Genomic DNA, 12,741 nt, shown 5'->3' on the forward strand with positions numbered 1-12,741 from the left:
GATATCAGAGATAGATAACATTAAGCATAAACTCAGTAAGAAATTGGTAAAATGTTCTTAAGTTAGATAAAGTCAAATAATCTTTTTAGGAGACACTATAAACCTTCATGTTTTGCTTGGGAGCGTTTACAGAGCCCCTGAGGCCCTGTCCATAGAGCCTTAGCCTATTATCCTTATATAAAAGAGATATGATCACTTGTCCTTTACCTTCTTCCAAGCCAACTCCATATGGAAAGAGAATCTTACTTGATTTTCAATTTTTTGGTGGAAAATGATTTTGTAAACATATAGCTCTGTAGATTACTACATATAAACTTTTAAAAAATGAATTTTCTTAGTTTTTCTTCCTTGGATTTCTTTTGGTAAACATTTGACCATTCAGGGGAGATGTTGCGCAAGAAGCGAAGGGAGAAGGATGGTCACAAAGATCCACTTCTGATGGAGGTGAGTCGACTGCAGGACAGTATCATGAAGGATATTGCAGAGCTACACAAAGAGACTGAAGAGGCAGAAAAGAAGCAGTCTGAACTGGACAAAGTGGCTCAGATATTGGGAATTGACATCTTTGATAAATCTCTGAAATCTTCAAATGACTGTAAAGAGTATGCAGAGAAGCCTGAAAAAGGAGAAAAATCTAAGAGCCCAGAAAAAGAGTTGTCACCCTCAAATGGTTCCTCTAACAACAAGGTAATGATCCAACTTTTTGGTTATTTTCCCCCTAAGGATTGCTGTAGAGGTTTTTGTTTTTGTTTTTTGAGGCTTTCAAATATATTTTTGAAAGAGGATCTCACTAAGTAGCTGTGGTTGGCCTGGAACCCACAGACATCCCCTTGGCTTTAGAGTGCTGAGATTAAGGCATGTACCACCACACTCAGTAGGACAACATTCTCATACTCTCTTCACACAAAGCTAGTGATTGGGAGACTCCCTGACCTACCTTGTGGCCTCACTGCATGTCTCTTCTTTCTTGTTTACTAAAATTCATCCAATCAAACTTCTCATTTCCTAAATGCCTTTTTTCTCAACCTAGTGACTAATTCACATAAATAAAAGCATTTATTATCAATAGCTTACTATTGGGAAGTTCTATTTTAAAAGAGAATTCAGGCTGGGGAGATGGCTTAGCAGGTAGAAGAATTTACTCTGTACAAGCTGGAGAACTTGAGTTCAGTCCTCAGAGCCTGTAAAAAGTATGATGCAGTGTCATATAAATCCAGCACTTCTAAGATGAGATGGGAGAAACAGAAGAATGAGCCAGAAGCTAGAGGGCCACCTAGCCTGGAATATACATCATAACAGCAGAAACAAAAGAGTTCCTTTTTTGGGTTGGAGAGATGGCTCAGTGGTTAAGGGCACTGTCTGCTCTTCCAAAGGTCATGAGTTCAATTCCCAGCAACCACATGGTGGCTCACAACCATCTATAATGTGAACTGATTCCCTCTTCTGGCAGGTGTAAATGCAGATAGAACACTTATATATGTAAAATAAAATAAAATCTTAAAAAAAAAAAGTTCTTGTTTTAATAACATAGAAGGCAAGAACTGACACACGCCATAGCACACACAAACCTGCATATACACACACATTGGAAAAAATAAATAGAATTAATTGTTAGCTTAAAGTTATTAACTTCTATTGGTGACTTCTAGGCAGTTTAGAAATACCTGATTCCTTTTGGTCATTCCATAGAAATTACTGTCTGCTTTATCTATGTGCAGCTCTGGCTTTCTAGGATATATGAAAAAACTGATTTGACTTGTTCATTATTTTCTTCATATTCTTAACCCACTAACTATCTTTTACATTTCATTTCTTTTTAGTTGTCATTTTGGCTTTTAAGTTTAATGTATTTGTTTTCATAGGTAAGACATTTAGCATCTACTAAAGGTATAGTGAAATGACTCCTTACCATTGTTCTCCAGTTCCTTTCCTCAAAGGCAGTAAAATTTTTCTACCATCTTGAATATTCTCTTAAAAAATTATATATGTAAGCTGAGTGTGGTGGTGCATGCCTGTAATACCAACACTTAGGCAGGCGGATCTCTGTGAGCTAGAGGTCAGGGTGGTCTATAAAGTGAGTCCAGCACAACCGAGGCTACACAGAGAAACCCTGTCTCAAAACAAAACAAAATTATATATATGTGTGTGTATAATATGAATGTATATACACATATATGTATATAACGTGTATGTGTATACATACATATAATTACATTTTATTTAGGGATGTGTGTATATGTGATAGCACATGTGAGGAGGGAAGAGGACAACTTCAAGAGTCACTTTTCTCCATCCACTTTGTTTTTGAGGCAGGGTCTTTCTTGGTGTTTCTGCTGTGTGTTGATTTACAGGCTAGTTAGCCCATGAGTTTTCAGGCATTTCTCATGGCTCTGCTTCCCGTCTCACCCTAAGAGGACTGGGATTACAAATGTATGACACCAGATCTAGCTTTTTACATGGATTTTGGAAATGAAACTCAGATCATTGGGCTTAAGTTGAGCAATCTCCCTGACCTCATTCTGATCTTGGTATTCTTCTAGAGAATTTTTAGCTATTTATTTTAGAAAGATTTTATTTTTTATGTGTATGGCTATTTTTGCTTGTATGTATGTTTGAGCATCACATGCATGCAATACCCACAGAGGTCAGAAGAGGAGTTACAGGCAGTTGTGAGGTACCATGTGGATACCGGAACTGATCCCTGGTCCCCTCTAAAAGAGTAGCCAGTGCAAAAGCCACCTCTTCCAGCCCTAGTAGTTATGATCTTGATGTGAAAAAAACTGTAGGGCCTAATTAATATTCTTGAGCTTTGAATACAGGTTCTATTAATACTCTTCCCCATCTTATATAGCTTTTTATTTTAGGCACTAGACTTATGGTCATAATTCCTATGATTGTGACCACCTTTTTTATAAGTGTAAGTTTTTTCTCTAGGAATCAAACGTAAATGAAAACTCCTGTATAAAGAACCCTAATTCTACTGAGAGCCTCCAGCCAACTGCTAAGCAGTCTGATCAGCCTGTTGCTGCTTATGAGTATTATGATGCTGGCAATCACTGGTGCAAAGACTGCAATACCATCTGCGGGACCATGTTTGACTTCTTCACCCATATGCACAATAAGAAGCACACACAGGTAGGTATCCTGACCACTGTTGTTTCTCCTGTCACTCTCATTCCCTCCAACCTCTGTGCTCCCATCTGCATTACAACACTGGAAAATCCAAATTCTCAAATGGGCAGGAGCCCCAGTTTGAAGAGCCAAGAGACAACAACAAAGGAGATACCATCCCCATTCAGTTCAGGGGACCTGCTGTAACTAAACACCATACAAGTGTAAGTGAGGCTGTCTCTTGATTCCTTGAGTACCAGAATTTTTTATTGCTCTGTTTCTAGTACTTGAGCTAACATGTTTTTACCTTTTCCACAGGTGATTCGGTTTAAGCGGTTGGCAGAGTTGGTGGGAGGGGGTGGGGAGCTAAGGACTGCTGGTTCCCTGGTCTGATATTTAGGGGAAGAAAAAGAGGAAAGTGGGTCATTGACATTTTAGTGCTGTTGTGTGAGCACCTCTGCCTCTTGCAAATAGACACTGGATCCCTACAACAGACCTTGGGCTTCAAAGACCCAGAGCGAGGCTAAGCAAGATACTGGAAAGCGAACTGACAAGATAACTGTTCCTGCAAAAGGTAAGTTTCCTTCCTGCCTGCCTTTTCAACTAAAATCTATAAAATATTTTGAAGTGTTTTTATTAAGAAGTAAAGTGAGAAGTCAAATGTCGTTAAATTTTGTTTCTTGCCTTTCAAATAGTCAGTACTCTTGCTGTATCTGCTTAGAGATGGTCACTGAGTGCTTAGTACCTATGTTTAGAGATGGTCCCTGAGTACATGAGAGCTCTCCTCATGCAGATGAATGAATTAACTATTTGGGAACATGGTTTCTAAATCTCTTCTAAGATGCTTGGTGCTTGCTAGAGCTTAAGGAATGGATCTAGGATAGGGTGCTACTGATTTAACCAGGTTAGGCAGTGTTCCCAAGTGGTAAGAAGAATAGTTGTATAGAGTTAAAGCCATAGGTTAGAAAAAGTATGTCCTTGGGATTCATCTAAATGCCACTTCTGACTCCCAAGTACTTACTGCAAAAGAGTGATGGGATTTGCCTTTTGTTTCTGTCATCCTTGCTGGAAAGGGCTTGCTTCCTCTTTTCTATTTCTTTCAGGCTCTGAGTTTCTGATTCCCATCACTGGATTTTACTGCCAGCTTTGTGAGGAGTTTTTGGGGGATCCAATTTCTGGAGAGCAACATGTGAAGGGTCACCAGCACAATGAGAAATATAAGGTTGGTCTCTGCAGTTATCTATCTGCACAGCTCCCCACTTTTCTGTACTAATTCCTTTGACCTTGTCAAACATCAGAGTTAGAAAGCTGCCAACATTCATATCCCATCTAACACTAGGAAATTCTCAGTCCTAATTCTTGAAGTTATTGTCCCAGTGATTTATTCTTAAATGAGTTGTAGCAGAGGCAATGACCAAATTTTTTTCTCACATATCAATTTGACAATTTACTGAGACTTTATCTTTTCTCTTTCCAGAAATATGTGGAAGAAAACCCATTGTATGAAGAACGAAGAAATCTGGACCGCCAAGCTGGCTTGGCTGTCGTCCTAGAGACAGAGCGACGGCGGCAAAGTGAGCTAAAGCGCAAACTTAGTGAGAAACCAAAGGAGGAGAAGATAGAAAAAAAGGCAAAAATTATGAAAGAAGCAAAGGAAGATGACAAAGCCTCTGAAGAGCTTGAGGACCAACTCTCTGAGGGTGGGAATTCCCCTGAGAAAGGTGAAATTAAAACAAATGCTAGCCTCAAACTCCAAGTAAAAGAAGAGGTAAAGAAGGAATCATCAATAGCATCTTCTTTTGGAAAGTTCAGTTGGAAGAAGCCAGAAAAAGAAGAAGAAAAAAGTTCAGTGGTGGCTCCAAGTATCCCTAAGGAAGACACCATGGAAAACGCTAAGGACAAAGATGATGGAAAAGCTGAAGTTGGAAAGGCAAAGCCCATCAAAATCAAGCTTTCTGGGAAAACTGTTGTTGCACATACCAGCCCCTGGACACCTGTTGTTACAACTTCTACACAGACTAAGATCCGACCCAACTTGCCTATCCCATCCACAGTACTCCGCAAATCAGGTTCAGCCACAGTGAGCAAGCCTGCTCCTCTTAACACTTTTCTGTCTATCAAGTCCTCTGGAACCTCTGCCAAGCCTCTGCCAGTGGTTAAAGAGTCCTCATCGGATCTTCTCTTGCCTCCAGATATCATCTCCAAAGCTTTTGGAGGAGAAGAGGTAGTTCTAAAAGGGTCTCCAGAGGAAAAAATAGAACCGGCTGAAAAGAATGAGCCATCCCAAGTACCTGAGCAAATGTTGGCTCTACTTCCACCGCCACCACCACCACCTCCACCTCCACCTCCACCTCCACCACCACCACCCCGGGTTATACCTCATCTTTCTACCCCATCTCCTGCTCAAACAAATGCTGTCTTAACTCCAGGAAAATCCAATTTGGTTGTATCTCAGACTCTCGGTCTTGGCTTCCAAGGTCCTAACATTTTGAAGCCAGGGTTGCCTGTGACCTTCATGGCTGCAGAACAACCAGCTACCATTCCTTCTGATGAGACAGCTCCTGGGGTGAGTGAGAGTGATCGGAACCAGACCCTGATCTCTATGTTAGTACGGCCTCCACCACCCCTCTCAAGTGTATTCAGTGAACAGGCCAAAAAATTAGAAAAGCGAAATTCGTGCTTAGCCACAGCCAATGCTAAGGACCTCTATGACATATTCTACAGTAGTGGTGGAAAGGGGGCACATGAGACTAAGCTGAGTAGTAGTCCATTGGCCAATGGGGAAAACAACAGCCTCTCTAAAACAGAAAGCTCAGATACCTCCTCCACTTCTGCTCTGAACAGTAGTGTGACCCCAGAGGACCTGCCTCAAGACAGTGCTTTGGTCACTCCTCCTATAATCAGCAAACTTGAAAATCCCATTTCAAAAGGACTGGTGTCCATAGGGAAATGGTCAGTTGTAGATCATATAGACCCCAAAAGCAGAGACAGCAGCTACAGCTTCCTACAGCCTCTGACAAGATTATACCAAAATAGGCCTTATGAAATGGCTACCCCAAAGACAGACACTTTGGCTGTGTGGACTTCTAGTTCCTTCCAGAATGACACTGATAAGGAGAGACCTCCAGAGGGGAAAATCAAATTTGACCTGGGAGAGCCAGGGCCACTTGGTACAGACTCAGCTTCTCATCTGTCAGATATATACTGTCATACCAAGGGGTCTCAGAAGTTGCTAGAAACTAAGCTCATAGATAACCAAAACACGAGCCAAGAGCTGTACCAATCAGAGGACTGTAGAGAAAGTAAACTGAAGAGAAACACTGAAGTAAAAGGAAAGGAAGCAGTTGAAGAAGGAGCAGGTGCCAACACTGGACTCCATAGCACAGAAGATTCTAATTTGAACCATGGCAACAGAAACACATGGGAAGAAGAAATAGGACAACCCAAATTGTCAACAAATGACAAAGAAGTGGGACAGTCTAGGGAACTGATGACAGGACATGAAAATACAAGTAAAGTAGTAATTGACTTGAGTCAGTCTCTCTCTCCCAAAAGGTCAAAAATAGACTCATTTCCATCGTTGCTCCAGAATCCAAAAGATGTGCCTGAATTACTTCTGCTGTCCCCAGCTGCATCAAGTATGTGTTTAAAGAGACAAGAGACTTGGGAGAGCCCAAAGAAACCAGAAAGGAGCCCAGAGAAACCTGGAGTGGAAGCTGTAGAGCTGCAAGATAACTGTCCGGAGCTAACAGTGACAATAGAAAGCAAAGCTTTGGAAAACTTTGAAGCTACACACTTAAAGGTAGAGGAGCTTGCTGCTCTGAGGAATCTGGGGGATGTGCATGCTGATTTCTGCAATACTCAGATAGAACGAACACATAGATCACCAACTGCCCTGTCACAGAAAATGTGTGAAGAAAATTCTGTGTTATCTGTAGTGTGTAATCCTTCCAGTCCCAATGACTTTGAACCAGTACTATCTTTTTCTGGGTCTCCATTAGAATCTTCCAAAACTTTGGTGCTTAATTTTGAAACAGAAGGTGAACAAAGCTCATCTAATTTCAAAAATGGGAGAATCACCACTAAGTGTGTGGAACCTGGACACCCTATGGAAAATGGTGACCATGACTTAGTTGGTGAGAGAACACACCAGGCCCTTGATCTTTTGGCTGGAAGAATGTTGTCTGAGGAAGCAAAAGAAACATCACAACTACAGAAAGATTTACTCAGAATGGAATCCACAACAGTCAGTCCTTCAGGCCTTGGACCATCTCCTTGCCTTCCAGATCTTGTTGATTTTGTCACACGGACATCTGGAGTTCTAAAAGAGAAACCATGTTCTCCACTCTCTGAGCCCAATGACTTTCTTAAATGTAGTTCCTTGGAGATGGGATCACCACCAGTAGAAATTCTGAATGTCCCTGTCTCAGAAATGGCGGTTCCTCAAGTAAGTGAGGGCAATGACAGTGCTTTGAATTTGGTAAAAACTCCAACCTCAGGGTCCCCCTCAAGGGATCAGGTAGTTGGAGGCAATCTGGACCCTCAGGAAATGCCTGAACAAACAGCTGCAGTTGATGTCATCCCAGACCACACAAGGTCCAGTGTTCATGACTACAACAGCCAGGACTTCATTCAGCCAGGACTAAATGGATGAATCATTGGATTGTAGAAATTGGACCCCAGGTGATCCAGGAGTTGGTAATCTCATCTGGAACCTTCACAGTAAATGTTTGTGGGAGCTAAAAAAAAAAAAAAAAAAAAAAAAAAAAATTGTCTCTTTTCCCCCTCACTCCTTTCCCTATAAAATATTAGACAAATAAATCCTAACTTCTTTACATATCTGTAAAAAATATTTTCTGTTAATTTTTTAAAATTTTTGGCCAAATTATTTTCTCTTTGTCATTAAAGTCAAATGTCTATCTGGCTCACCACAAAGTGTGCTTTGATTTTGGCTTTCAGGCTGCCATTTCTGGAATGTGGGGGGGAGGGAAACGGCTGACTTCAGTTATTGTGTTGTATTACTTTTCTGGGCAGCTGATGGCTCTCTGGGAGAAACAGCCAAAAGTTTGCTGAAATGGAAAACTTTTGAAGAAAAAATTGCTCCTCCCTTAGGTTTCCATTCATTCGGATGGGCCTGCCTTAACATTGTTAGGAGTGCACTGTGAGGAGCCCTTTGCTTGCTGTTTAACTTCCCTTTTTGGCATGTTACCTCTGTCCTTCCTTCCTTTGCTGCCTTTGCTCCAAATGGTCCTAATCACCTACAGACTTGTTTGGACATGGCCTCAGTAAATGAAAAAGAAAACCTGGCAGGCTCAGTTTTGGAAGACAGCAAACGGGTAAGGCTTACTCCTGGCTAAATACCAGAAGCATTTTGTTTCTGAGGTCACTTTTAGTTTTGAAATGGCCTTTGCTCATTATATTGTTGTCAGTAACATTTTGTGTTTAATTGTTTATCAGCCATTTCTGTTGTGAACTCTGGAAGATCTGAAATTGGGATTGGACTCACTCTCCATTCCACAAACATAGATGTTACCCTCTACCTCTCCTTACCCAAGTTATTACCATCATAGTGTGATGTTTTGGGTTGTAAATTTTGTTTAATAAAAGATTAAAGAATTTATGAAGTTGGCTTGGACAAGTTTAACTCCATATTTAATGTGTTAATTTTCTGGAATAAATATTCATCTTTTGCTTCTTTGTATATGTTTGTCTTGACACCACACACATCTGAGCTTCAAAAGAAAGTACAGTAGTGAACTGTTGCCCTGCTGTCCCCCAGCCTGCAGCTGTCCTCATCAGAATAGGTTGTATGGTCTACCCTGTGCTGCCTGAGCGTGACGTAAAGATGTCACTCTGCTGTTAGTCTTCCCATTGAGACACTCTCTCTATGCCTTGTGTTGTCTCCCTGTAGGCACTTCCAGAAATGGAGCTCCAGGAACACATTCTGGAGCTTGATAGGTGCACTTGGGAGTCAGGGGGCTCAGGCCTCGGGTTTTGTGCACTGTTCCAGTGTCCTGCCATTCATTTGTCAGCAATTTGTCACCTGGCTCAACAGAGACATGAGTGGGGCCAGCTTCCACCTGCTCCTCAGCATTCCTTCAGTTCATTTCCTCAGGGTTCCTTCCCTGCTTCCTTATATACAGAATCCCTAGATTTAATTTCCTGAGAATATTTAGTTTTTCCAGCGCCTGAGTTAATTCCAATTTACAAGTGCTGGCCTCTGTTGTGAAAAGGGATGGGTGTGAGAGACCTAGGTCCTTGAATACGTCTCAGTCATTTGCTTTGCCATGATTTCAGATAAGTGAAATTTCAGATTTGCCTTACATCACTGCCTCATAGTTGGTATGTTGCATTTGTTCCTTTGAAGATGAGGGTTATTACCTCCTCTAAGGATCAAATATGTACAGAATCCTGAGTAACCTTTATAGAAGTGAGAGAGTGTGACTGTATGAGTGTGTGAGAACACATGCACATGGATGTCAGAAGACAGGTTTGTGGAGTTGCTCTGGGGATTGGACTTAGGTCATCAGACTTGTGTGCAAGCACTTTTACATACTTGTTCTCAGGTCTTTTTAAACTCAAGTTTGAGTTGAATGTACTGTGCTTGGAAGCCATAGAGTGACTCAAAAAAGTGCTCTTTAGGAAAAGCTTAAACTGCAGTGGATTTTAGAAGACATGCGCTTCCTCAGAGGGCTGCTCTTGTCTTGTAGGAGGTTATCTACAGTGATTTAGGGAAAAATAATTTAAAATGCCAGTTTTTACTGACCTCCGACCTCAGCTGCACTTCTCTTTGGAGAGAGGGAGTAATCAAATCTAGATTTAGCTTCACTCCATTTCAGAGTAAGAACTTAACCTCTAGAATAGGAGGGATTATGTCAGAGGGGTCGGAAGGGAGAGGCAATATCTAAGAAGAGCAGGCCTAGGTTAGGCAGCTGTAGCTACTGAAAACAACACAGAACTTTGAGCCTAACTTTCTCTTGTAATTTCAGAATTGCTTCAGGGCTTATTCCAAAATTGTAAATCTAGAATTTCTTCTAGAGTTGAAGGAATAGCATTCTTCATCTCTACCCTAAACCAGCAGAGGGAGCAGTGCTTTTAGGACACTGTAATTTGCAGGACCTGCGGCTGGAGCCTTTGATATGAGCTTTGGAGCTCAACCAGAGAAGCCGTGTGAAAGTAAGTGCAGAACTTAGACACTCTAAGGTTTTGTTATCACAGCACTAGAGGTTTGATCTTGAAGATTAGGAATGGGCTCCGATCTTTTTACACAAGCTTGGATTGCAATAGAATTGTGTTTGTCAGGAATAAATCTTGCTTTTCTTAATTTATCTTTATGTTCACTGGTGTTTTGCCTGCATGTGTGTTTGTGTGAGGGTGTCAGAAGCACCGGACCTGGAATTACAGACAGGTGTGAGCTGCCATGTGGGTGCTGGGAATTGAACCTGAGTCCTCTGGAATAGCAGCCAGTGTTCTTAACTGCCAAGTCATTTCTCCAGTCCCTCTCAGCTCATGGAACAATTCTTACTGGATGACTTAAGCAGTGAGAAATTAGCAATAGTGCTTAAATATGGACAGATGTCTACTTTTACCCAGTTTGTTTAAATTATTCCATGAAAGTCCCTCTTGCTTTGTGGATGCTTTTTTTTTTGTTTTTTGTTTTTTTTTTTTTTTGTTTCTGCCTTACGTGCCACCTTCTATTCATAGCTGGTCTCACAGAGCATGTAACACTCTAGTGATCTTTCTGCATCATAATAAAGTACTCACACCTAACCATTCTACTTCGTCTCTAAAAAACAAAAAAGAAAAGTGTTTTTTGGTAGTAAATCATGTGAAAATATATTTCTTATCTAATCTCACCAGCTTCTGGGACTGAAGAAAATGGAGAGTGGACATACAGAGTATAAGAACTGTGTGTGGGGGGGCATAAGTGGAAGAGTCTCAGGAGAGAGCCTGCGGCAGAATTAAGTGAGGTTTCATTTTCATGTATTTCAAAGAGTTGGATATCCACACTGAAGTTTACCTACTAGATCCAGTAAGAATCTAAGTCTTCGTTTATTGATAATTTATGTGAAAACATAGAAATACAGAGGTAATTTGGGATTATAAGTACATTGTCTTTATTTAGTTTTTGGTTTTTTTGAGACAAAGAGTTTCTCTGTGTAGCCTTGGCTGTCCTGGACTCCCTTTGCAGACCAGGCTGGCCTCGAACTCACAGAGATCTGCCTGCCTCTGCCTCCTGGAATTAAAGACATGTACCACCATGCCAGGCTAGAGTTTATATTTTTAATACATTTGTATTTATCAACAGTATAATTAGTGTTGTGTGGCCCAGTGCAGCACAAATACATACGGTTCTTTAATAGAATTTCTTTCTTTTTTCTTTTCAAGATTATAATCACAACATTTCTCCCTTCCTTTTCTTCTCCAAACTCTCCCATATACCCCTCCTTGCTCTCTTTCAAATTCATGTCTCCCTTTTTCATTGTTACATGCATATATTTACACATATATATCTAAATATAACCTGTTCAGTCCATATAATATCACTTGTATGTATGTTTTCAGGGCTGACAGTCTGTATGAAATAGTCAATTGATGTGCTCTTTTCTAGAAAAGACTGTTTCTCGGCATTCCTTAGATTCCTGAAGTTTTTTGTGTAGGTTGAGGCCTCATGGGCATGTCTGTTGGTGACGTGGCCAGCTCATGTTTATGCAGTCAGATTTTATGGGTGTATCTACTGATATTACTAGAAGACACAGCAAACTCCCCAATCCTCTGTCTCTTATTAATTCTTCTCCCTCTTCTACAGTGTTCCCTGAGTCTTGCTGCAGGAGTACTTAATAGATGTATCCATTGGGACTGGGTAGAATTAGATTTTTTAAATTATGTTTACTTAATTTCATTTTGGTCTTATGAGGTATGCTTTTAAAGATAGCTTCCCACACTAGACCAGGCTGGCCTAGAACTAACTGTGTAGAAAAGGCTAGACCTAAATTTGCAACAGTTTTCTTACCTCAACCTCCCAAGGGACAGGATTACAGGCACGTGCCAAGATATCTGGTTTGCTTATATAATTTTAATTCTGTATGCAGTGATAGTCTCACTGATAGTACAGTTTTTAGAGTTTATAATCTTAAAAGATCACCAGTATCCAGATGTCCTGATCTAGATATCCAGCATTATATGTCCATAAATGTGTATGTTTATGTTGAAGCATAATATGATGATAATTTTATCGTTATGTTTCTCTCCAACTAATATATGCCCACTAACTGAGTTCAACTTCTGCCATTTGTTTTCTTTCCATCAGTATCAATAGGTCCTGATATTTTTTTCCCTTAAGACTTAATAAATTACTGCCACTGCTATCAGGGAACCACACTTTCTTCAAGAATCCCTAACCATCTTTTAAAATTCTCCTTATGTACCAAACACTTGGACATTAAATGTTATAAATCAAGACATTTGTCTTTACAAATAGAGTGGAAAATAATACATATGTAGATGTAATGGCTTAAAGCTTTACAGGCTTTTGTTCCTTCCATTCATAAGTGATCCAGGCAGATAGATAGATAGATAGATAGATAGATAGATAGATAGATAGATAGATAGATAGATAGATAGATAGAT

General features: G+C 40.4%; 1 protein-coding gene across 3 annotated transcripts in view; it reads left to right on the plus strand.

The window, feature by feature from the left end:
- The window catches only part of Znf318 (zinc finger protein 318), a 30,305-nt gene extending 21,504 nt beyond the window's left edge, over nt 1-8,801 (plus strand). For all 3 annotated transcript variants that reach the window (XM_055612946.1, XM_055612952.1, XM_055612960.1), the window contains 5 exons: nt 383-687; nt 2,935-3,135; nt 3,586-3,685; nt 4,215-4,333; nt 4,589-8,801. In XM_055612946.1, coding sequence (XP_055468921.1) covers nt 383-687; nt 2,935-3,135; nt 3,586-3,685; nt 4,215-4,333; nt 4,589-7,765 — 3,902 coding nt within the window. In that variant the 3' untranslated portion in view covers nt 7,766-8,801. The remainder of the gene's footprint in view (nt 1-382; nt 688-2,934; nt 3,136-3,585; nt 3,686-4,214; nt 4,334-4,588) is intronic.
- The last annotated feature ends 3,940 nt before the right edge of the window (nt 8,802-12,741 follow it).

Source organism: Psammomys obesus, unplaced genomic scaffold (genome assembly GCF_907164565.1).
Source record: "Psammomys obesus unplaced genomic scaffold, mPsaObe1.curated_primary_1811, whole genome shotgun sequence".
Lineage (NCBI taxonomy): Eukaryota > Metazoa > Chordata > Mammalia > Rodentia > Muridae > Psammomys > Psammomys obesus.